The sequence below is a fragment of the Mesocricetus auratus genome, unplaced genomic scaffold (genome assembly GCF_017639785.1).
Source record: "Mesocricetus auratus isolate SY011 unplaced genomic scaffold, BCM_Maur_2.0 Super-Scaffold_100044, whole genome shotgun sequence".
NCBI classification, from domain to species: Eukaryota; Metazoa; Chordata; class Mammalia; order Rodentia; family Cricetidae; genus Mesocricetus; species Mesocricetus auratus.
The window spans coordinates 7,292,099-7,318,942 of NW_024429221.1; the positions used below are offsets into that span (position 1 = coordinate 7,292,099).

The 26,844-nt window shown below is 44.2% G+C and overlaps 1 protein-coding gene and 1 pseudogene across 1 annotated transcript; one reads left to right on the top strand and one right to left on the bottom strand.

Annotated features, from left to right (window-relative positions):
- Window positions 1-8,160: 8,160 nt before the first annotated feature.
- Window positions 8,161-9,157, bottom strand: LOC101837933 (annotated as a pseudogene).
- Window positions 9,158-20,374: 11,217 nt separating this feature from the next.
- LOC121135869 (lysine-specific demethylase 4D-like) lies at window positions 20,375-21,818 on the top strand. Its single transcript, XM_040735243.1, is given in 2 exon segments — window positions 20,375-20,476; window positions 20,478-21,818. Coding segments are annotated over 2 exon segments (1,443 nt in total).
- The last annotated feature ends 5,026 nt before the right edge of the window (window positions 21,819-26,844 follow it).

Below are 26,844 nucleotides of genomic sequence, written 5' to 3' on the forward strand. Positions count from 1 at the left end.
GATTTTCCAATATCCTCTTTTAGGGCCTCTATCATTTTCATGAAAGTGCTTTTAAGGTCGTTCTCTTCTGCTTCGTCCGCATTGGCATGTTGGGGTCTTGCTGGTGTGGAGTCTCTAGAATCTGGCGGTGTCATGTTTGTTTTTCTGTTGCTGACTGTGTTTTTGTGTTGTCCCTTTCCCATCTCTTCTTCTAGTAGGTGCAGAAAGAGCCCCTTACTGGTCTGGTGGTTATGGGACCAGAGATGCTTTTGGTGGGTGCTAGCAAGTCCAATAATCTGGTAGCTCTTCTATTCCTTGTCCTCCTTCTGATCCCTTGGTTGCAGAAGAAGACCAGAAATCTGGGTTGCTTATTATCTCACCTGGTCCTCTGGACCCTTTGCTGTATCGGCTGGTTTCCTGGTCTCATTGGTGGGAGAGAAGACCTGGAGTCTGGGGTGTTTGGCTCTCTCTGGGGTTGGGAGCTCTGTGCAGTTCCCAGGAGATCCCCAGGCACTGAACCTGATGTAATAGCTGGTCCCCTGATCTCCCTGGTTCCTCTGGTTTCCTGGTCTCGTTGGTGGGAGAGGAAACCTGGCATCTGCGGTTCTTGGCTCCCACCTGGATTGGAAGCTCTGTGCAGTTCCCAGGCGATCCCCAGGCACTGGGACACAGGCCTAGATGCAGGGTCTGTTTTACCTGGACCTGCTGGAACAGCTGGTCCCCTGGTCTCCCTGGCTCCTCTGGTTTCCTGGATCCCCCAGTACACAGCAACAAGTATTGTTAAACAGTGAGCTGTCTTTCCAACCTCCATTCCTTTCTGCCTTATGCATTAAGTTTACCCACAGCTCTGTTTTTTTGCTTACTACATATTTTCAAATCCATATTTATTTATTTTTGTATTTTTGAATGATCTTGGGCAAAGGAAAACTGGCAAGGAGGAATTCAACTTTTACTAGGTAACTTGGAACTTCCATGTTTCCTGATGTATTTTATGTGACTCATATAAACCTATGAAAAAATGCCAGGGTATTCACCACCTAGTGGACTTGTCTTATTGTTGCATCTCAGACTGCAACTTCTTACTTTTACATTTCTAGTGTGTTATTCAAATGTCAATTGACTACTGTTCTATAGATCTCTTTATATCTTTGGGCCATATGTTTCAACTGCCCTAGCTCCAGATTCTCCCCTAAGACAGGACTCCCTTTGTAGTGTAGTAAGTGTGAGTATTGTTTGTGTCTTTTCTTTTTAAATTTTTATCAACAGTGAACTTCTATAACCACTGAGACAAAACATCTGACTGAGGAAGAACTTATTTGGCTCATAGTTTCAGAGATATCAGTCCATCCGGGGAAAAAGGATATCATGAGCACATCATGGAGGTCATGGTGGAAAGAAAGGAAACAATGGAAGAGGTCAGGACAAGATATATCTCCTAAAGATGTGGCCCAAGAGACCTGAGTTGAGTCAGGCTCCACCTTTAATGTCTTAACCACCTCAGTGATGCCAACACAGTATGAGTCCATCAAGAGATTGATGTACTGACTAGAACATAGGGCTGGACTCTGACTGTGTTTGCAAACTCCATCACAGACACACAGAGGTATTTATTTTACAAATCCAATAAAACTGACAAGACTATCAGTAAACTCATGAAAACAAAGTTCATAGGAATGGAATTCTGGCAAGCTTCATACCATTCAGTTCTTCTTTTAATGACACTACATCAGTTTTTTCTGTCTCATTTCTAAATACACAGAATAAACCATAAACTGCATACAACTAAAAGATTAAAATTCCTATTAGTATTTTATTTTCCAGATCTTTCTCAGAGTGATTTTTTAAAAGATTGCACTTTAGTCTGGAATGATAATAAATATGTCTTATAAAAATTAAATGAATACATAAGCAGGAAAGGGTTAACTGAAGAGATGGAGCAGCAGGTAAGAATACTTTCTTTTTCCTGAGATCTAGAGTACAGGCCGAGCACCCACATCAGGGATCTGCCAAGTGTGACTTTGGGTCCCAAAGCTCCAAAGTATCTTTTGCCCTCCAATGTCTGCTTGTTCTATCTCGTCCCTTCCTCCCTGTCTCCTCTCTCTCTTTCTGTCTCTCTTCTCTCTCTGTTCTCTCTCGATGTCTGAAACTCTGACCCTCTCCTCCCCCTTCACCTAGCTCCAGTTATTTGTTATTTACAATTCCTATTATTGCAATCCATTTATTACTTATTTGTTTATTTATGTACTTACTTTTTATCTATATATTTATTTATTTTGGACAGGGCCAGGCCCATTTCTCCTTGCTCTGTTGGCTCAGACAACCTTCTGATCCTACTATATCCAGCTCCTGAGTGCTAAAATTACAATCATAGGCCAGCACATTCATTTTGCAAAGAGCTAAGGATGGAACCCTGGACCTCTGACACCTTAGTCCTGGGCTCCCCCTGCTCCACGCTGATGATCCAGATCCCAAACACTGTGGTATTTTTTTCTTTGTTTGAAGCCAAGTTAATTAATATATATATTCTTCATATTTATCTCTTTTAATTATGTGTATATCTGTAGAAAGGATCCTTTGAAATCTGTGTTTCAAAGGAGAGTGAAACCCTGGATTCAATACAGGGCACAATCAGACACCAAATTCTCAGTACAAAGGGTATTTATCACTCCAAAGGAGCAAGCAGATTACAGGGATGGAGGGAGCCGCCTCTGGATCAGACAAAAGCAGAGAGACAGCAGCAGCAGCAGGTGATTTTTGCAGGAGTGTAGTAGCCCATGTAGTAGCGTGTCATTGTAGTATGAATCTGTATTAGCCATCTGTAATAACCCATCTTTGTGGAGGCTTCAGTCACATCCAGCCTACTTGACAAGTTTGTACCTGAGAGGTAGAGTGAGAGTTGAGAAATGACACATAAAGCTGTTAAGGAAAAGATCAAGACAGAGGACAGAATTAGGAGGGCAATCCAGTGAATACTGGATGCACCAAATTTATTGTTTAACCTTTTTTTTCACAGCGCACCACACTGGTTTTTTTAGTCTGCATCCAACTCTGTTAATGACTTCTCACAGGCCAGCCTAGGCCTTGCCAAGTCACAGATCAGTTACAGCAGTCCAAAGGTGCCCAACATGTGTCTACATATTGCATCATTGTAAACAGAAAGGCTTGTTTCTTCTTGATCAGGAACTCAACAGGTTATAAATGGTAGCTTGGCTCCAACCCAAGCATATGGCATGGAACTACCTCATCTTGGCAGGCTTTTGTCTGCTTTCTGCTTTGAGACGGAGTCTCTGTATGTAGCTCAGCATAGGCTGGCCTCCAAGTTGAGGCAGTCCTGCCATGGCCTCCCAGGTGCTGGGAATAAAGATATACACCACCACACCCAGCTCACCTAGGCATTTTTAAAAGACTAAATAAGATTTTTTATAAGGCATCTCCACGTTATAAAAATAGTCATTCTACCACACTCTGTAGTAATACGGCACAGTCTTCTTTCTCATGTCTGCAGCTGCAGTGTATTGATGACCAGAATGGTTAAAGGCTGGAGTCACAGACTTGCTCTCCTACCATCAGAACAGCCCGGTACTGCCACTCAAGACACCACCCAGAGGTTACACACAGTACCCACCGCAAACAGGACTGTGGTGTCTAAAATTGTGCCCATATAATACCACCCTACACATTTTAACAATAAAAAATTTTTTCTTTTAAGAATTGTACGTAGCTCAGGCTAGCTTCAAACTTACAACATAGCAGCGGCACCCTGAGTCCTGATCTTCCTGCTAGGATAAAGGGCATTGTGTCCCACACCCATCAACAATAAAAACCTGAGGATATTAAGAATACTTAGTCTATTTTATGTCTTTCCTAGGTTTTTGTCTTTTGAAACAGGGTTTCTCTGTGTAGCTCTTGCTATCCTGGAACTCACTCTGCAGACCAGGGTGGCCTCAAACTCAGAGATCCACCTGCCTCTGCCTCCTAAATGCTGGATTAAAGGTGTGTGCCACCACCGCCAGGTGCTTCCTAAGTTTTTTTTGGACACAGTGTTTTTCTGTAGCTTTGGATGTTGTCCTGGAACTCACTTTGTAGACCAGGCTGGCCTAGAACTCAGAGATCCACCTGCCTCTGTCTCCCGAGTGCTGGGATTAAAGTTGTCTGCCACCAACACCCGGAGCTTCCTAAGTTTTAAAACACATGGCATCTTATACTTTTACCTAAGGTTTAGAAGTAAAAAACATGTTTTAAAAATATACGTGTCCTTCAAAAAAAGGCAGCATCTCTGGTGTATGTCCCCTCCTGCAGTCGGGGTCTGTGCACACTGGGGGTGTGGCCAGGCCAGCCTTGGTCTCGTGCTTATGATTCCTGTGCATGAGACTGGTGCTGTACAACTGACCTTGACCTTTAGAGCAAGTCTAACAGGCAAAGGAACCAGACTTCCTTCAAAGCTCATGGCCATTCTGACATGACCAGTGATGAGGCTGGGGTGAATCTAACAGTTCACGAGACATGGTCCAAGGCATGCTGCAACCCATACACAGTAGGAGGCAGGTGAGAGAATCCCACAGCCAGGGCTGTGAGCAGCATCTAAGGTAAGGTATAACCTCAAAGGCTGTGTCCCTGTGTGCTACAAGGACCTTATAGGCAGTCCCTATTGCTCACACTGAGAGTGCAGCGGAGGTCAGGCCCACATGCTCCCCTCAGACATCACCATCTGCTTCTGAAAACTCAGAGTCAGCTCAAGGCAAAAAAAAAAAGCAGAGGTGGTGATTGGTGATCCTGGAGAGAAAAATCTGGTTCCCCAAGGCTGCAACAGTGTGTGTAGCCCATTAGTGTCATCTGAGGCATGGGTACTGTCATGCCCATCTCGATCAGCAAGGAAGACGCAACGCCCAGACTCTTCTTTAAGCAGTTTATTCACGAACCTGAAACAATCTTCTTCTCCCGGGGAGCGCCAGGGAGCCCCAACCCACAGCTTAAAAGCCCTTGGGCGGCCAACCCCAGTATGCCACGTGGAACATGCAGATAGGTCCACATACATGGAAGCAAGCCTGATATCCAGCCTTAACGAAATACAGGTGTTGTTTATCATAGAGAGCACCTGCTATCGGGCTAGCAGAAGGCAGAAGCCAGCACCATCTTAAGTGTGCGGCACTTTGCAGCTCTCTACAGTTCCCACTTTTTTGTTTTAAATGCAACAGGCAAGAGTAGAGGTCTGATCTCTGACATATACAGGGACATTGTACTGATTTCCCATTTGGTGTCATCCACCCAATGAGCATCAGACCAATACAATACCCTTTTTTCAGAAGTGTGACATTTTTTGGGTACCAACCCACATGCAATCAAACGTGCTCTTGTCTGGATCACTATTAGCTGACACAGAGTGCAGTGCTTTGCCTCGCATCCTGAGCCCATTTTATCAGCTCTTAGGGTAGCCAACCATGCCTGGGGGGACTGTGCTGCTTCAATATCAGTAAAGGCCTAAATGATCATGGCTGCATTGCATCTTTGTGTGACTCTAATCTTACATATAAACCATAAGCAAACCAGGGAGACCAACACCAAGAGACCTGTTAATACTCCTATACCCGCCTACTCCTTAAGATGGTTCATTGCAGAAGTCAGCCAGGACGATAATCCCGATGCAAAGGAAAGGTCCATTCAGGTGGAATTCACATGGACCACTGCCAGCTTCAACTCCTTCAAAGTATCTTCAAATTTAAGTGATCAATTCTGCAAAAGAAAACTGGACAAGTACTTAGACAAATTTGCAGCTTTTGTAAAATTGGCATACTGAACAGATGACATGCGCACGCCAAACTTCTCCAATCAGTAGGTGTCCTTTCTGATCTTGGAATACAGGGAAAGCAAGCCGCAATTCCACATGTACTTGCTTCCATGTCCCTGGACAAAAGGACGATTCAGTGCATGAACACTGAGTAGGCTGTTCTGCTTCTGGGTAAGGTGGTGGAGCAGTAGGTCTGCAACAGACCTTTAATGTAATACCTGTCATAGTTTTTTTCTTTTTTCCTTTTCATTTCTCCTGCAAGCCACTTGCATGCCTGGTAGACTGGGTAGCATTTAATGAGTACAGGGGTAAAGCGACTAATACCACACTGGATGTAATGGATTCTAATTGGGGCATTAACTGGCTAAAATAGACCCTGGTGGTGTGAGGCAGCTGGAGAAAGCTGAGTAGCATTAGTAAGGTAGCGATTCACAGACTCAAGCTAAGTGCTTCCATAGAGACTGGATTTGATGAAGGATTGAATGTAGGGGATAACGATGGATGAGGTCCCTACCATTCTGGGGAGCTGACTGATGGCCAGAGGACCCCGGTTCAACTCCCAGCACCCACATGACTGTTTCTTATATGAAGTTGACTGCTTCACTAATCACAGTGGGAAAAGATATCAAAGCCTGTACTGAGGGAGGGGAAAGCAGAACATTGATCTCAGCTGGCCTGTGCTTCTGCTTGCACAGTTACCTTTAATGGAATATACCCTTGAACAACAGTGGAGGCTTCTGGGTGCAGAGAAAGTAGGCACAAGCAGCCAGGCTAGTTTCTGGATATTGAAGTCATTGATGCTCAAATTGGCTACACCTGCCTGCATGGTTTGAGCCAACCCATCTGAGCCTGCCCAACAATAAGCCAAGTGAAGAAACACCTGAGTGACCCTTACATTAAACCTGGAAAACTCATTTTGACACACTGTACAGGATTTTTATAGTGAAAAAGCTCTCCCTAGTATCCAAGTCTCTGGCGCTTTCATGTAATTTAAGCTGGAAAATATACCAAAGCCTGGATCGTTCCTCGGTCCCATGCAAAATCAAAATCTTCATACCATGGGGATCATGACAAAAACTCAGATGCCTGTGTAAGTCCTTATTTTCCGGTTCTGTAAGACTGCATCATCTTAGCTGTTTCAATGGTTGGAACACCTGGTCCACTGCTTCCAGGGGCCTTGGTTCATCAAAGCATAGAAACCTGGAAGGAATCCTCAAGGAATTTTTAAAAGATATAAGTTGAATTAATTCAGCTGCGTTTATAATTAAGTGTACTTTAGCAGTTGTTCCCTTCTTAGCAATCAAAAAACTGAAAAACACAATAGCGTACAGTATCCAAACTTTCTGTGTATTTTTCATCTTTACGTGGCTTATTTATTTATCTATTATTACTGTATTTCTGTTACTTTTATTTTTTATCTGAGACAGGGTTTCTCTTTGGAAATCTGCCTGCCTCAGCCTCTGCAGCAAATCCTACTGGCGTGCACCACCACAACCAGCTTCTCTACTTATTTACCACTTTGCTGTTTCTTTTTCTCTTTCAATCTTAGCAGCTCATTCAGAGCCAAAAAAAATTGGGTGCGACTGAGAAGTGCCCATAGCTAAACTAACAATGTTTCTTTTGAGCTTTTAATTTCGGTTCGCTGCTCCACAAATCGTTTGTCCCACTCTCTCTTTACCTAGAGAGAAGAGCAAACAAACCCACTCTTTTTGCGGTCCCTTTTTACCCCGCTCTTGTCGCGGTCCTTTTTTACCCCGCTTTTGTTGCGGTCCTTTAATTGTCCCACTTTACCTTGGGAACATACCAGCACGCTGCCCTGACTGCAAAAAGTTCTGAGTCCCTTAGAAAGGCTCCCTGTAAGGGCCACCATTTGTCGCGCCCACCTTGGCCAGCAAGGAAGACACAACGCCCAGACTCTTCTTTAAGCAGTTTATTCAGGAACCTTAAACAATCTTCTTCTCCCAGGGAGTGCCAGGGATCCCCAACCCACAGCTTAAAAGCCCTTGGGTGGCCAAATCCAGTATGCCACATGGAACATGCAGATTGGTCCATGTATGCGGAAGTAAGCCTGATATCCAGCCTTAACCAAATACATGTGTTGTTTATCATAGAGAGCACCTGCTCTCCGGCTAACAGAAGGTAGAAGCCAGCACCATTCTAAGTGTGCAGCACTTTGCAGCTCTCTACAGGGTACCACTGGCACCGTGTTCCTATGTTTCTAGGCACTTGATCCACATTCGTCTTCAGCTGCTGCCATGCAGCACTCACAGCATCCCCAGAGTCCACAGATGCAAATGTTGTAAACCCCAAGGGGTTCTTCAAAGTGCTTCGTCACGGCAAGGCCCTGGAGGAGTGGGAGGCTCCCCTGAATCCTCCTACCCTATGGGGTGAGGAGCTCAATGGAAATACAGCCGTGACAGCACAGTCTTGCAGCCCTTGTCTGAGTAGATCATCTCAATCTTGGAGAAAAATGTCATTTCATCTGCCACTCTGGTGACGATATCTTCATCGACAGCATCCCCCCGAGGCCGCAAATCTGCCCGCACACACATCTTCACGTGTCTGTTCTCCAAGGGCAGGAAGGGGATAAAATAGTCGATGAGGTTTCAGTCTATCAGCCCACTGTGCCACAGACCACAGTGCTTGTTGTTGAAGACACCCACGGACAGCACGGGCTCCAGGTCCTTCAGCTGAATGTCTTCCCTCTTCCTTCCTGCCCCTCAGAAGTCCAGGATGGTCTTACTTATCAGGTCCCTGCCTGCATTACTGAGGAAGTTGAAGATGGCTATGCAGCAGGAAATCACATCCACCTGCTCATAGTAGTCTAGGAAGGGCTTGATTGCATCAATGGTCCCAGGATGCAACTTATCCATCTTGTCGAAGATGAAGACGGAGTTGCCACATGCGCTCACGTTGCCTCGGATCCACTTCTGGAGCTGGTCCTGGTACAGTTTTATCTGCTGCTAGTGAGGAAAGTGCAGAGTAGAGACGAACAGGTGAACAAAGTTACTCTTCACGCCTTTTGGGTGAAGGTTTTCAGCCAAGATCTGGCTGACAAAATTCTTGCCCATGCCAGACCAGCCGTCCAAGTACAGAGTCAGTGGTTTCTTGGGGTTTTATTGTTCCTGAAGCCCGTCAGTGCCTTGAGAATCACTTCGGTGGCGAGGTGCTGTCCAAACAGCTTCTCCTCCAAGTCCAGCTTGAGGGCCAATGCGTTGACGGGCTGTTCCTCATTGCAGCACTCGGCGAAGCAGCAGTACAAGTCCGAGTAGGACATGTAGCCAGTGAGCGCCAACACAGCCCTTATGGCAATGCCCATGCTCACCGGCTCGAACGCTGCCCCCCCCCTATGTGGGTGGCCAACAGAGCCCACAGGACCGCGGAGCACCCCATTCATTAACATTTTTATATACCCCAACCAAAAAGGGGGAAATGGCAACAGACTTCTTTATCATAATACAAAGAAGAAATAGATTTTCTTCCTCAATTCTCCAAACATCTAGTAACCACACTTTAAACTAAATCTCTCATTATCTAGTATTGAGTTTAAGAGTTACCATACCTCAGACCAAGTCTCTTATTATTTAAGTAGCCTTGCCTGAGACTTTTAGGTCTTATGTCTTTAATTTGATTTGGAAGATTAAAGATACTTTTGAAATCTCTGAATTTGATCCAAGATGAAGTAGAGCCATCTCTGTGGCTTTTTATATGAAAAAAATGGGTAGTCTGTGTTAGAATGAGTTCGTAAGTCCTGATTGGACATGTTAGCTGAATAATGAACTTGGATAGTTGGACCTTGGTGTTTTGTCTCCGGAATAAGTCAGCTGCCTAATAAGGAACTAGACCTGAGGGACTAGCTTTAGGATTGTGATCTAGCAGTTTTTAGCCAGGGAGGGAGGAGGGTAAAGGGAAAAATCTGTCAATACCATGTTTGCCAATCTTGAGTATATTAGAAAACCCTTCATTCCCACCATTTTGTATTATTATTGAATCTCTGGGTATTGTGTAATTTGGTGTCATTCTCTCTAGCTGTTTCCTGTTGACACAGCTGTATTGCTGTTAGGGATCTAAAGAAGCTGGAGTACTTGTCAAGGTCCTGAAGAGTAGGCTGTGTCAGTTGATGTCTGTGTCAGTCTCTGCAGGACCATCTGGTGCTGGGCAATTGTAGGCAATGATGGAATAACTTGTTAGACTGGATTGTCTGTGACTAGCCACTTTGGAATTGCCTAGGATCCATGTGCTGAGGAATCATCTGAGTCCATTTAGTTGCTGAAGCAGTTTGTAGTTGATTTGAAATATGTTGAGATAGACTAGAGACAGAAGAAAATGTTATTGAGACTAGGTTAAAACTTTTACTTAGATATACATTTGGAAGCTTTAGGCCCATGGTCCTGGTAGTTGGGGAAGGGAGAACACAAGACCGGGGAAAGGGGCTGGGTATCAGAGGATAGGGAAGAGATCCCATCCTCAAGAATAAACAGGTGGGAAAACTTTGTACATGATAATTGATGTCTTCTACGTTTGCCCCCACATTTGCATGGTTACTTAATATGATAGAACAATAAACCATTGTCTGCAGTATTTACTGGGAGCACTCCTGATATGATCAGATGTTTCTGTCTCATCTTTAAGGTCTATGGGTAATTGGCTTCCCTGCATCCACACACCTCCCACTCAGGATCAGACCTGGGGCTGTTTGACTGATTCCAATTGCAGCCCCAAACACATTGGTCTGGAAATGATGTTCCCTGCAGGGTGGTGCTAACACAGACTGGGCTGAGATAAAACTTAGGCTTTTGGTTAACAGGAGTCCATTTGACCTGTGACCAGTGGATTCAACTTGATTTTCTGAAACTTAAGACCTTTGTTGAAGTTTACAAAAAAGATAAAAGTTTAAATATGTTAGTATTACTACTGTTTGTAATCTGCACTAAAATTCACATTGTAGAAAGTGCAGTAGATTTATGATTTGGAGTCATAGAAAAGTTTGGGAATCCAACCAATAGCATAGAGAGAGGGAAATAAATCTGAAACAACTTTTTGTAGGCAGAGTTTTTCTGTGTCCCAGAAACTGCTCCCAAATAACCACTTAGAGACTTATTATTAATTATAAATGCTCATCCAATAGCTCATGCTTATTACTAGCTAATACTTATATTTTAAATTCACCCATATTTCCTATCTACTCTCTGCTACATGGTGGTCCCTTATTTCAACACTGCACATTCATCTTGCTTCCTTCTGTGTCTACATGTGACTCCCAAGACTTTGTCCTTCTTTAGGGCATTCTCTCTGTCCCTAAATTCCTTCGTTGCTATCATCCAATAAGCTTTTTTCCTTTTTAGTCTTTGTGGTTTTTTTGAGACACGGTTTCTCTGTGTAGCCGAGGCTGTCCTGGAACTAGCTCTGTAAACCTGACTAGCCTTGAACTTAAAGATATCCATCTGACTGAGTGCTAGAACCAAAATTGTGCATTACCACTGCCCAGCACTGCTTTTTGTTAGCAATAAAAGCAATGCATTTTCAGTTTACAGAATTATTCCACAGCAACTTTTCATAAACCTTAATTTACTTTTCCACACACATAAGTCACTTTCTGAAATTCATACCTTAAATCATTTTCTTTCCTTTTTTTGGTTTTTTTTTTCGAGACAGGGTTTCTCTGTATTGTTTTGGAGGCTGTCCTGGAACGCATTCTGTTTACCAAACTGGCCTCCAACTCATAGAGATCTGCCTTCCTCTGCCTACTGAGTGCTGGGATTAAAGACATGTACAACCAATGCTTTGAATCACCTTCTTAAATCCTCACAAATTACTTAGACTTTCATTTTTTTGACCTTTCAACATTTTTATATGTTGCATTCACTAACTTTTATAATTAGGCTTTTACATACGCAGACATTTGTAACTTTTATTTACAAATCTAAATACATTATCTTAGAATCTTACCATTTTAGACCTTTATAACTTGGTGATGGGAAAGGCAGGGTGTTGTATAGTGGAGGTAGGATTATTTCACTGGCTTACACTATAGATTTTGTTTAGGTTCTATGAAAAAAAATTCTTATCTTCTAGGATGAGAGTCAGATGTGTTTCCAGACAGGATAGTATCCTTGACCTGTGTGCATGACAAATGAGTCATGCCTATACCCCCAGTTCTGGGAGAAAGGATTCCACCCCCAAATTATGTCAAGGCCCAATGGTTAGCTCTTTGTCCTCGGAAGAGCAGATAACTGTAACTGCCTGGCTGTAAAGATAGGTGATAGAAATTCCTCAATCATCTCCCAAGATAAGTAACTAACCAACCTGCAACCACCCATTCCCCTGGTTAACCTTGTTTGTTTAACCTAGGCTAGATGTATGGTTCTCTCTCTGTTTTTTGCCTTTATAAGTTTCCTGCAATAGAGGGTTGGAGGCTCCCACCCTCATCCCTCCATGCCCTTGCAGCTGCTGGACGAGGTCCCTGACTTGGCTTATATCCCAATAAAGGAAACATCGTGAGATTCCATTGGTGCGACAACTCCTTGGTGGTCTTTGTGGGGTCTTGTCGACTGAACATGATAGGTGATAGGTGATGATGTGTCCATCGTAATTTGAGTTTGTGCCCAAGTATGGTCAAAAGCTGAATGCTTAGGCGGGGACTTGGGTGGCTGGCAGTTTTAGGGGAGGAAGCTGCAATAGCTGCTGAGAATTTGGAACTGGTCTTTATGGCAGTTTCCTTTCCTTTTTTCTGAGATTCTCTGAGTTGGCCAGGTTGAGAGAGAGGAGAGGGAGGGAGAGAGAGAGAGAGACAGAGAGACAGAGAGACAGAGAGACAGAGAGAGACAGAGAGAAACAGAGAGAAACAGAGAGAGACAGAGAAGAGAGACAGGGACAGAGAGAGAGAGACAGAGTGAGACAGTGAGAGAGAGAGAGTGGGGGGGGTGGACTTTCTGGGCTGTGCAGGGGCAAGCTAGATGTCCCAATCAAAAAATATAGACTCCCTAGCATAGACTCCCCCTTTTTCTCCTTAAAAACCGACTCCTGCAAAAACACCTTTGCCTGATCCAGAGGCAGGCCTCCTTTCCCCCAGGGTAATAAAAATCCTTATGCTGAGAATTTAATGTCTGGGTGTGTCTGTGCTGACTTGGGGGTGGTAGGGCATCCTTCCCTACCCATGTTACAGGGAATTTTCAGTTGTTTGATGGGTGCTGGGAATGTCTCTCAGGACTTCATACTGGTACTCAGTAATCAGAAATTGGGAAATTACTATGCTTTGTTTTTCTACTGCTAGTGTTAATGCCAGTGTTAAATTTCAGTTGCTTACATGCTCTCCCATTTTCCCTTCCTTCCTCCCTTTTTCGGGGATATATATGAATTACATATATTAATAATATCAGCACAATTCAAAAGTACAAACTTTTATTTTATTTTATTCTGGGTTTTTGAGGCAGGGTTTCTCTGAGTAGCGTTGGAGGCTGCCCTGGAACTAGTTCTTGTAGAGCAGACTGATCTTGAACTCACAGAGATCCACCTGCCTCTGCCTCCCGAGTGCAGAGATTAAAGGCATGAGCCACCAACGCCCGACTTCAAAAGAACAAATACTTATTTTCAGCCCAAAGCCACTTAAATCCACAGTGAAAGAGACGTTGATTTAGGTCTTTCACACCTCTGGGGTTTGCACTTTATGTTTCCCTATGTGTGTTAAAGCCAGGGATGGGGACAGGGTGAAAGCAAATCACAAGAGAAAGCCTTAGCAAGGCAGGGGCATACCTTTGGTCCTAAAGCAGCCTCAGAGTGGCCATTTGTTCTTCCATGTATATCCCTTTTAAAAAAAATCACTTCAGAAGAGTGTTGGATCTTTTTTGATTAGGGTTACAAGCGAGAACACACTCAGATTACTGGGGGGAGGAAATACCCAACAGTTTTCACTTGAATAGTTTATTTATTCCCACATCACATGTCTCACAACAACTATATTTCCAACCAATCAGCATAAGCAAAATAATCATCTAACAAATAAGCAAAAGCATCCTAGGTGCCAAGGTATAATATACCATGACCAGATGAGTGTGATAGTGTGTACCTCCACATTCAGGTTCTGGTTTCTAGTCTTCTTGTCATTCTGTATCTGCTTGCACAGCAAAGTGTAGTGGCCTGCTGGACACCAGGGCTCCAGCTCAGTGCTCTGTCTTGATCTGGCATGGGGTTGCTCAGTTGGCACATCCCAGTGCTCTGCTCTGGTGTCCTCCTTTGTGGTATTTATAAGGTTTCTCTGAGCTTACCTCTATGCTTATCCATCAGCCACTTACACATCCACTTATCACTCTGTTGCCTTCCAAGCTCATCTCTCCCTCCGAATTGTTTACAGCTTCGTTTTCACAGTCTGTTTACATGCTCCTTACAAAGTGTTTGCAAGATACCTGATGTGGATTCCTGGAACCAAACTCGGGTCCTCTACAAGAATCAACAAGCACTCTTGGCCACTGAGGCATCTCACCAACCATCACAACTGAGCTTTAGAATGTCCATGTACAAGCCTCAGCATTCCCTTCCCATCTCTCTGTGCCGCATACCTCCCACCATTACAAAGTCAGAGATGTTCATGAAACACCTGAGAAAGTTTTTCTGCAGTGTGACATTTTCCAGAGGACTGAGACTGAGGAAACTGTCTGTCTGTCCCAGACAGGCAAGCAGAGCAAGGCATCAGAGAACTCCAACTTGGTGAATTTACTGAAACCTTGCAGTTCTCGGTGAGGACCTTAGTTAGTTTGTTTACCTCCTGTTGCCATCTAAGGGTCTTCTTTGGGTTTATTTACTTGCCAGTTAAAGAAATCAAAGGTGGGGGCTGGGCATTGGTGGCACACGCCTTTAAGCCCAGCACTTCGGAGACAGAGGCAGGTGGATCTCTGTGAGTTCTAGGCTATCCTGGTCTACAAAGCAGCCTCCAAAACAATACAGAGGAACCCTGTCTCAAAAAACGAAAAAAAAAGAAAGAAAAAAGAATTCAAAGGTGGAAAACTTGTCAAGAGTTACAGGTAGCAGCAGAGAAGTCTTCACTATAGCAAAGAGAATCAGATGTTGAAGAAAGACTTTTATTTGGAAGGAGGAAACACTCATTCGTACACAGCAGGCACTCAGACAAAACGAACCTCCACAAAGCAGAGGTGAAACTCAGCAAGCCAAAGCTCAACTTCTATTTGGTCCTTTGGGTCTTTGAAAGGAATTCTTTCCCATTTGGGGTTTGGTCAACTGTCATGTAAATGTGTCCTGATGCAGCCTTTGCATTTTTGAGCCAGTCCATCAGCAGGGCCACTACATGTAGGAAGAAAGATCCACAAGGCCTTTACTTTAAACTGTCAGCACTCTTGTCTCAGGTCCAGAGGATGAGGAAGAAGCCAGGAATCTTGGAAGTTCACTGCCTTCATTACCTAGTCACAGCCCCTTTCCTTATTGTAAGCAAGTAGAGCAAAAACCACCTAACAAGAGCAGTCTGTGGATAATAAAAAGGAGTTTGTTGGGGAAGGGACTGCCAGGCTGTCTCATGAGATGAGAAAGCAGCCCAGCCTGGGTGAGCAAGTAATCTTTAAAGGGTGTGAGGGCTCAAGAGCAAATCCCTTCCTCTAGGGGGAATTTTCCAGTCTTGGGTAGAATAGGGTCCCCTGGGCAAGCCCACCATGAAGGGGTCTGTGCCTGATGCATGCAGGCCAGTTTATGGGTAGCAGATGTCTGGCCATCTCAGGAAAGAATGAGAAAACTACAGTCACCTGATAGACAAGGTCACATGGTCACACACCTTTAATCTCAGCCATGAAGAGGCAGAGATGGTGAGTCTCTATGAGTTCAAATCTAGTCTGGTCTAGAATGTAAGGTCCAGGATTGCAAGGGCTTTTAGTAGAGACACTCTGCCTCAAAAAAATGAAGCTATGACAAGAAACTATGAAAACCAATGAGTCACCTAGACACAGCCAGTCTACATAGATCTATCTATCCTGGGATAAACATATCATATAAAAATAAAATAAATTAAAACATCAGAGAGAAAATAGGTAATAATGGAACAGCAGTTAAGAGCACTTGCTGCTCTTCCAGAGGTTCTGTGTTCAATTCCCAGCACCCATATCACACAACTACCAGCTGTCTGTAATTCCACATCTAGAAGTTCCAACACTTTCTTCTGGACTCCAAAACATACATACACACACATACACACACACACACACACACACACACACACACACACACACACACACACACACTCACACCCTGAAATACAGAGTTAAGTCCTGTCTCAATAACAAGTAACAGTTAATTAGAGAGCAAGTGATGGGGATGAGATGCATCATGAGATAGACTGGAGGCAGGAAATGGAAGGAGGAAATGACCAGTTTGTATTACAATTGTTCAGTTAGAGCCCTGAAGGTCTTGGGAGGCCCATCCCCCCACTCTCTCCAAATATGCCCTTTCAGAGAGTCTCAGAACAAAGGTAAGGTACCCAAAAACCTAGTTCCCAATTCTTGGTTACTATTGCAACTCCTTCCCCTGTTGCTACCAGCCATCCAAGTCCCTGCCTCTGCAGTCACCTTGGGCACAAACTCAGCATGTGGTGGACGTACCATCACATACACTCTATATAGCAAAGTTTAGCTGGAAGATAAGAGATGTGCATAGCCAAGTGGTAACATCAGGATATGGTCCACCCATCATTGTTTCTACCTTCAGTGTCTGGCACGAGGTCAAGGTGCTATCAGTAAGTGATGACCTTAAACATTTGAACCTTTCAGCTTTATAAAAATGGTCTTTGCTTGCCCATGTTTCTAGGCATCATGTACATGCCACGTGTCCTCAGAGGACTGAAGTAGGCATCAGGTACCCTGGGACTCGATTAAACAACTCATTCATCACTGCAGGATGAATAAGGCAAAATTAGAGTCAAGAAATATTTTATTTCTGGTACTAAATAAAAATGGAAACACAATCGTGAAATATAATAAAATCAGTTCTATGGGGAAATTTTAGCTAAGTGCTTACCGAAGAAGAAGAAGAAGAAGCAGAAGAAGAACAAAAAAAGAAGAACAAGAAGAAGAAGAAGAAGAAGAAGAAGAAGAAGAAGAAGAAGAAGAAGAAGAAGAAGAGGAAGAGGAAGAGGAAGAAGAAGAGGAAGAAGTAAATTGCTGTATCAAACAATACAAACCCACTAGATTTCAAGAAACAATACCAACAAAACTGAAATTAAAAATGCAGAAAAATCCTTTCCCCTCATTGAACTTCATAATGAAAGTCCTAGAGTCACTAGGACAAGCGAGAACTTATCTCTACATAATGAAAACTATAGACTGGTATCTAACAGCCAACCATTCCTTTTTTGGGGGGTGGGGTTTTCGAGACAGGGTTTCTCTGTGTCTTTGGAGGCTGTCCTGGAACTAGCTCTTGTAGATCAGCCATGTGCAACCACAGGCCTGGCTCAGCCATCCTTTCTAAACTGAGAAAATCTTCAAGAAATCTAGCAGGAGACTGGATGTCTGGTGCCCAGTGAAAGCCTACCATTATCCAAACCCCATCGGTTGATCAAATATCTGTGATTGTCCCTGAGGTCAACCAAAATAGTGTTATTTTTTATGCTGTTAATCCCAATGGATGAGAATAAGACCACTACCAGTATTTTAGCCACATTTTAAGCAAGCTGTAATTGAATACTGGCGAGGATGATGAACTCTGACCAGGTTCCTTAAAGGGTTCCCAGAAAATGGCCAAGAGCTCCAACAGACAGGTGCTTCTAATAGTAAATCCACAGGTTACATATTCCGCACCTTCATTCAATCAGAGGCAAGCATGGATCCTGAATGCACTTCCTGCCTACATACCTCCCACGTACATATAATCAAGCACATTCAGTGCAGTTGGGTCAACCAAACATGCTTAGTGACTTGCAAATATATGGCTTGTTATCTCATATGAACTGCAGCATCTCAGGAAGCATTTGTCCTTGGTCTTGGGGGTTACAGTTTAGAGGCATTTTGTTTTATGGGTCACGTAGGCACAGTAATGAAAACTTAAAGCATAATTATGGCCCTCAAAGACCATATGAAATTTGGAAAGTGTTTCAGTAGCCTTCTGTAAAGGGAAGCCTTCCTGACTGCCTGTTCCAAAGCCACATCAGTCCCAAATAAACATACAGAAGGCTATATTAATTTTGAAGCTGTTGGCCATCCTTGTTTCTTACTGGCTAGCTCTGATTTAAGTATTTGTCCCATAATTGTTAATCTAAGTATTTCTCTTACTGGAGAGGTTTCCTGGCTTCCTACTCCATGGTGTTACATCTTGACTCTCTGGGTTTCTCCTTCCCTGAGTCCTCCTGGACTCCGAGTCCCACCTATCTTGGTTCCCTATTGGCCAACAGTGCTTTATTGACAAATACACAGGATTACCCCTCCAGCCTTCCCTGCATGTCTCTATAGTCTCATAGAGAAGAGATGGAGAAAACTCCAGCAGTGGATACTACAGAAGTGTGGTGAGTCAAACACCATGATTACTATGCTTGTAACTATTACATTGAGGATATAGACCCTAGGAATATTCCCTCCTGAAGGTAACATGCAATGGTCATGGATTGAGGGTCACCTCTTCACATCTTATCTTCTAGATTGTCCTGGAAGAGCTCTTTGGTGAAATGTCTATTCCAGGGTCATTGTGTGGTGACAATCTGCTCCTAGCAAGAACTGGACACTCTGTCCATGAATCTCCAGTTTACCATGAAGCTGATGATAGCTCAAGTGGCACAGGCAGCATGTGATGAACACTCCTGCCACATATAAGTGACTGGCCCATGACATTGTTTGATGACATTGACCTGAAAGTGTAAAATCAAAGAATGTCATGGGAGATGACAGTAGATGATCTATGGTTGTTTCAAAGTGTTCATCCACAGTGCTTTAAAATGTCACCTGAGCTATGGATGGTGATGCCTGCATTTAATCCCAGAACCAGGAAGACATGGGCAAGAAGAGATCTATGAGCTTGAGGCCAGACTGTTTTACATAATATGTTCCAGGCCCAACGATGTATCAAATGAACAAATCACTTATGGCCAGTAAAACTTAACCATTTTTATTAATCTATGTTCTGCTACATGGCTTGTTACCCCTCCTGAGTACTATATGTCCTATTTCTTCTGTGGCTGCCTGCCAAATCCTCCCTCTCAGATTCTTTCCGAGTTCATTTCTCTCCCCAGCAGTACTTCCTAGCTATTGGTCATTCAGATCTTTATTAAGCCAATAAGAAGGTTTCTTGACAGTAACACATCTTCAATGTGTACAAAATGATCATCCCACAGGAGGAGAGTGACAGCACAGATGTGTGCAAGTCATAGTTTTAACCAAGCTCCAAAAAGCATTCCTCAGGCAAAAACATGGGTTGCCCCTTTACTGAATAGGATGGCAGATTTGTGCATCTAATCAAAAATGCTTGCAAGCTAATACCACAGAAATGCTCTTATTTACATAACAAGAATCTGTAGACCAGGCTTGGTCTTACCTCACAGACATCTGCCTGCTTCTAAGTCCTGAGTACTGGGATTAAAGGTGTGGCCCACTGAAACCACCAACCAGCTGAAATTTCCTGTTTACTCCTGTCTCACCTCCCCTTTGGTCATTTGAGACAGTGGTTCTGTCTACCTTTGGAGCCTTCCTGGAACTCAATCTGTTGAACAGGGTTGGTCTTAACTCACCGAGATCTGCCAGTCTCTGCCCGACCACTGCTGGGATTAAAGGTGTGTGCCACCACTGTTTGGCTGAAATCTTCTGTTTCATTTGTATTGTGTTCTTAGATTTTAATTCATGAAGTTTCTCAGATCGGATGACTAAACCTTCTATTTCCCTTATGTCTAGTGCTACCTTGGATACCCTCAGGATCCAAGAACAACCTTGATTTCCTGATCTTCTGGCCACCAACTCCCAACTCCTGGGGTCAATGTGAATGTCAACTGGCTCACTCACTGTAATATTCAGGGTTCTCTACATGAGTTTAAAATATTTGTGTCTCTTCACCAGTCTTTTGATTTCAACTTGAATTCGGTTTACCTCAGTGTTTCTTCTGCCTACTTATTCTCTGCTATTCTTTGTTTTCTTTAGGTTTTGGTTAATCCTCCTGAAGAGTCCTCAGTTTAACCTGCCTTCCAGGTCATCAGAAGAGATGTCTAGGTGACAACTTTGGAAGGAGCCCTTCCCTGCCAAGAGCAGCTGGCTGAGCTGGGCCTGGGCTGCTCTTATGGTCAGTAGAGACTCTCTTTCCTCAGGGTGAGGAGAGCCACCAGGGAAACATTTCCCTGAGTAACCAAGCAAGAAAGTTTTTCTGTTCTCTTACTATTGAGTTTGGAGAGCAGAAGGTCTTGCTACGTTGATCAGCATCTGCTCAGACTTTTGATTCTCCAGAGTGGTATTTAATATTTAAAGTGGAACCCTGACTACCAGGTGACTGAGGAACTGAAAAAGGAGAAGAAAGAAGAAAAGTGAGCACTTAAGGACCAGAGAGTGTGAAGAAAACACTGCAGGAAGGCAGGGGGGAAAATAAGAAGACAGACAGACTGACAGACAGATGCCTCCTGGACAGCCCAAGGTCTCACATGCAGCAGCCATGACTTCTGAGAACTGCAGCCCCCAGAGCTCTACGGGAACCATCACGACCTTCCGCCCAACCATGGGATAATTTTCAGACTTCAGCAAGTACATTGCCTACAATGGAATCCCAAGGGGCACACCGAGTTGGCCTGGCCAAGGTCATCCCACCCAAGGAGTGGAGAGCCAGGCAGTCATATGAGGATCTCAGTGACATCTCTATAGCCACGCCCCTGCAGCAAGTGGTGTCTGGCAAGGCAGGGGTGTTCACTCAATTCCACAGGAAGAAGAAAGCCATGACAGTGGGACAGTACCGTGACCTGGACAACAGCAAAAAATACCGGACCCCACCACACTTGAACTTTGAAGATCTGGAGAGAAAATACTGGAAGAATAGCCTCTTCCGGTCGCCAATTTCTGGTGCTGACGTAAACGGCTCCCTCTTTGATGAGAACACTGAGCATTGGAACGTGGCGCACCTGGGAAACATTTTGGACCTCTTGAAGCAGGAATGTGGCATCGTGATTGAGGGCGTCAACACGCCCTACCTGTACTTCGGCATGTGGAAGACCACCTTCGTGTGGCACACGGAGGACATGGACCTGTACAGCATCAACTATCTGCACTTTGGGCAGCCCAAGACATGGTACGCCGTGCCCCCTCAGAATGGCCGGCGCCTGGAACACCTGGCCAGACAGCTGTTCCCAGGCAGCTCCCAGGGCTGCCAGGCTTTCCTGAGGCACAAGGTGGCACTCATCTCTCCCAACGTGCTTAAGGAGAATAGCATCCCCTTTGGCCGCATGACGCAGGAGGCTGGGGAATTCATGGTCACTTTTCCCTATGGCTACCACGCTGGCTTCAACCATGGCTTCAACTGTGCAGAGGCCATCAATTTTGCCACCCCCAGGTGGATCGACTACAGAAAGGCGGCTACTCAGTGTAGCTGTGGGGAGGCCAGAATGAGCTTCCCCATGGACGCCTTTGTGAGGATCCAGCAGCCTGAACACCATGAAAAGTGGAAACATGAGGGGGGTCATGGAGCTATGGAGTTCCTGGAGGTGATGTCAAGCTCCAAGCAAGAACGGATCTTTGGGATCTACAGGCTTGTTCAGGAGACATCTTCTTTGACCCAGAGGAACCACCACCTGGGACTCCCCAGAAATCAGGTAGGCAGAGCTCAGAACAGTTGCCCTTATACTAGGGTGAGCTCTGAGTCCCCGAGGCTTTCAACATCCAAGATTTTGGACCCCAAATTCACACTGCCAGTGAGTAGATTCTTCACCCAAGCGGCTGAGGCCTTCATGATTCTCGAGGATACTGCTGATACAGAAGCCGTGGACCATTCACAGAATTCACAGGCCTGTAGAATCCTGAATGCGACCTCCAAGGTCTCCCTGCCACTCACGGAGATGGACTTGAACAAAGCAGACACATGTTCACCTCCTGTCCCTGAGACCATTTAGCCACCAGTGGACATTCCTGGTCATCTGAACCAACAGATGTCCAATATGCTGGCAAATGATCTTTGGATCTGGGATTTGAGTCACCTTTTAATTTGTGCGTGGTTCTCCCTCAGAATTGATCCAAGGGTTGGATATGCTGTGTCCTGTGTGATTGCATGAAGAGAATGGATGCCTCCTGTCACTGGTTTCAAGATCCAGGTTTTGGTGGCTTATATACATATTTTGGGGGATGTTTCCCCTGGATGGTGTCTTCGTGTGGTTGTAGAGGTAGGCAACACACTGCTGTGATGGGAAGTGCCCACAGATGTCCTCAAAGGAGACTGCAACAGATTGGGCTTCCAGGCTGAGGACCTATGAGTCAAAGGATGCCTCTCCTAGAGCATTCTGCATGCACCAATTCTGGGTCGGAACCACACTCCGTGAAAGGAAAGATACAGTTCTGAAGAGGCCCATGGTTTCTCTGGCTCTGACAAGTGAGCCCTCAAGTGACTGATGTATTGAACCCCATGCAAGTGGGATCCCACAGGGAAAGAAAACAGTTCCAGGGACACTCTGCATAGTTTGGAACATGCATACATGTGCCAGGGACCAATTCCATCTGGGACTATCTTCAGAACATCTGGAAGAACTTGCCAGTGAGCCCCAGATAAATGCAATGACTCTACTCTCTGGTCTAGAAGAAGGAAGGAGGAGAGACAGATGCAGGCTGCTCCCCACTGCATTTTCCAGGCATTTCCTTGTAGTTCTGTCCCAACTCTATTTTGGCCTCATTGATGCTAGAGAGGCTACAGTGTGGGAAATTAACAGAAGAGGGTGGGGTACCCATCCACGGATCTATAAATAGTCTTGTCAAGGCAAGGGTGACATGGTGCTCTCCTGTTAGCTGGCCCTCACCCATGCTCTGTAAGGCCCAATAAAAACATTATGTCCCATAACAGAAGTGTGGTGTGTTACTTTGGTTTTTTTGAGTGTGGCAAGCTAGACTGGAGGGGAGAGGCTTGTGTCTCCCCAGGACTGGAATCCTCCAATAAGTTGCTACCTCAGACTGGGTGCTAGACACTCCTGCTTTCCTGGACCCACACCCACCGTGGCCCCTCTACCCCTGGTCTTTCTACACCTTGGGGTGCTGTGGACCTGTTCCAGCATCACTTGAGAAAATACTGAGTCTTGAACAAACAAACAAAAAAAGAAAAAGACAGACAGAGAGAGAGAGAGAGAGAGAGAGAGAGAGAGAGAGAGGAGAGAGAGAGTTTGATTTTGGTGAAATTAGGACTTTGGAGAGGTGGCTAGAAAATCAGGAGTTCAAGGTCATTCTTGGGTCCACTTTGATTTTATGGTCAACATTGACACTTAAGAAAAGTTTAGTCACTCAACTCAGGGAACTAGGTGAACTCACACCAAAATAAAAGGAAAGAAACTATTCACAAAGGAGTAAAATGAAATAGTAACAACAGAACCCCAACACCAATAGGGACAAGCACAGAGATTAAATCCTTTCCTTAGGAAAGATGGTAAGAAGTAAAAGTTATAATTTCAGCAGAAACCTGTAATTAAATCAACATCCCCTGACTACAATGTTTTAACATTTCTAAAGTTTAACCTGGGACTTGAAACTTATGAACCACTAGTAATTTTCCACAAGTACAAATATCCAAACCTGACCTAGAAGAGAAACCTAGTAGTCTTCCATACAGTATAACTTTGCCCTTTTTGTTTGTTTGTTTGTTTGTTTCCTTTTTGTTTATTTGTTTGGTTTGTTTGGTGTTGGTTTTGAGAGACAGGCTGTTTCAATATAGGAGACCTGGCTGTTCCAGGAGTTGCTTTGTAGATAGGCTCTCCTTAAATTTATAGACGCAGAGCTTGAAAGGGGTAAACTAAACTCAAGGATTTCATTCTAATAATTTAGAAATAAAGGACCAGAAACTCACTCAACTCTCTGCTTTGGTAGCCATGACAGGCTACAGAAAAGACACTTCGGCCTCTGATACAAGGAAACTCTAGAACCTCTGGCTGCCTGGAGTCTAGGGCCAAAGCTGAAAACAAAGTGAAAGACCCTGAATTTATAGAAATAAAATATAAGCTTAAACAGCGAGGGCACCCCACTAGAGAACTTGGGAAGTGAAGAAAGGACCCCATCCCTGGAACCGGCCATACCACAGAATGGAATGTATGGTTTAGCAACCTTAATTGCAGAAGGGCTGTAAATCCACAAAAGGCCAATTATGGGCTACCATCTGTGAAGAACTGACCAGGGCGTCAGAGATGGGCAAACAAGACTAGTGGGAAACAAGGAGATAACACTAATTACTTAGGGAGAGATAATTAACTCATGCCAAGGTTTGAGGTATTTACAACATTGTAGGTCAGGAAGACATCTACTTCCCTGGGTCGGGAGTTATGTACCCCCTTCCCCCGTCACAAGATAGGGACCCCTCCCAAAAGCTTGTGGTTTTTGTCTTTAAAAGCTGATTGTAACTGAACCTCTGGGGCAATCGGTCTAAAAGCTGACCGAGAGGCCCATCTGTAGATGCCTAATTAAAGCCTCTTGCGTGTTGCATCAATTGGCGTGTGGACTCTTGATTCTTGGGGTGACAAATCCAGCTTGGGGACCTCTCCTCAATTCGGGGTACCCCAACAAAAGAAACTCTAGATGCCTACCTCTAGCTTTCCAGATGCTTGATTCCTGGGAACTGTTTGGTTACAAAATATACTCCAAGGGGGATCAAAACCATCCCCATTGTTTCCAGGATATGGTTCTGAAATCTATTGATATATATTACAACAGGCCACATCCAATTAACAAGAAAATGACACAGAAACCACAGAATGTTCCCTCTCAGCACTGACCAATGAAAATAATTAGTACACAGGCATTTCATGCCAATAATGACTGTGAGAAATTCTCCTATTTGTTTCCAAATGTTAACCAACCACAAACCAACCTGTACCCATTGATGTAATCCTGTTACTCTTGTCTGTAAAACCTAGTAGTAGACAGGGAACTTCATTCCATCTGGAGGCTGCTTTGACAGCTATCCAGACAGGGTCCCTGTAATGCATTGATGAACAATCTTTAAACCTTGCTTTTACAGTTTAGTGGGTCTGTCTTCCTGGTGGTCTCTGGGGACTTTGCAACCTGGACACAACATTTGGGGGCTCTTCCAGGAAGTCCAGGACTCCAGACCCCTAAAGGTTTAAACCTTTGACCAGACAAGTAAACGTTCTGTGTTTGTTTGTTTGTTTCTGTGTTATTCATCGTGCTGGCCTGGCAAGTTCTGTGTCCTGAGTTTTATGGCAGGTGTTTGATTTTTACATTTTTGTGATTTTTATGTTTCTGTTTCTGGTTGGCTCAGCAACAATCTGAAACTGTAAGAAACAGATCAAGAAGACCTTGGCACAATTGCTGTAAGGTCAGATATGGAGGAGCTGAGAGAGGTCTCAGCTTCTTGGTTTCTTGTTTTGGAAGGAATCCTGCCACCGGAAGCTAAATTTGGGTAAAAACCTGTCTAATTAATGCATCACCACAATCTGAGTAGCTACTGGGGAGTTTGCCTCCCCCACTGAATCTGAAATTTACAAGTCTTTGAGATGGGCCCCTTTCTTTTGTCCAAGTGCTGTTTGTTTGTTTTCCTGTGTGTCTTGCCTTGAAGGTGATGACAGTACAGACCTGACTGGGATGCAGCCTAACGTGGGACAGATAACCTGCTCCTCTCTAGATCTCTGCATGACCAATTAAAAGGACATAAAGCAAAAAATCTGGGATGGTGACTAACAATGTTGAGAAAAAATTTATTTTTCTTTCAGGAACACTGACAGTCAACGACACTCTGTACGCGCCAGCGCTGGTCCCTCCCTTCTAGTCTGTATACTTTATACTTTGGCATCCAGAGAAAAAAGTTGTGTGGGTTAATAATCATCTTGGCAGCTACACACAGCAGCTCCCATGGGAGATGGATCACCCTAGATTCTGGCTGTAGGCAGTTCTCACCTTGTGCATGGGCACAGTCTTTCTGGGCTTTGCCTCACCTTGTGTGGCCAGCAGCCAACTCTAGCAGAATGGTCAAGGTACAGGTTTTAAGCGGTTATTATGATGTTACCATCTGTATTCCCTTCCTAATAAGATGTCTGTTCATGTATTTTACCCATTTTCTAATTGGATCATTTGTTCATGTCACTGTTGAGTTTTATGTAGGTTCTCTATCAGACATGCGGCTAATTAACTCTTTCACACCACTTGTAACAAATTTTCCCAGCCCTTCATTGTGGCTAGTTACTGACAAAAGAGATGTGGCCTGGGAGTAACCTCAGTCAGTAGAGCAAGATATTCCAATTTCTGACTTGTGCAAGATACTCCTATTTCTTTCTTTCTTTCTTTTTTTGTTTTTATGAGACAGGGTTTCTCTGTATTGTTAGGGAGGCTGTTGGTCCAGCCCGGCCTCAAAATCACAGAGATCCCCTGGCGTCAGCCTCCCGACTGCTGGGATTATATTCGTGAACCACCACCGCCCGGCTAGAGACTCCTATTTCTGACTTGTGCACGAGACTCCTATTTCTGACATGTGCCTTCCCCTCCTAAGGAGCAATAAAATCTACTCTGTTAGAGTGTTCTGTTTTAATAAAATTATGTAATCTATTGCTCCTTGGGCAGTAGATCAGTATACATCCCGAGTATGCACATGAACTTTGGACTCCCATCCAACAATGTGAGATGAACTCTCACCTTGAAATCTTGTGTGGAGGGACTAGGCCCTGCCCTGGATGAAATGACAGACTATGGACACCCCCATGGAGGGCCTCACCCTCCCTTGGGAAATGAGGGGATAATGGGGGAGTTGGGGGGAGGGTATGGGAGGAGGGGAGGGAAAGGAAGAAGGACCTGGAACTGACTTGTGAACCAACCATGTTTCTAATCTAAATTTAAACTTAAAAATGAAAATAATTTAACTACAAAAAGAAAAAAATAAAAGGAAAAAAATAATAATTGTTGCTTTGGTAGAGGACCAGGGTTTGATTCCCAGCAGATCTG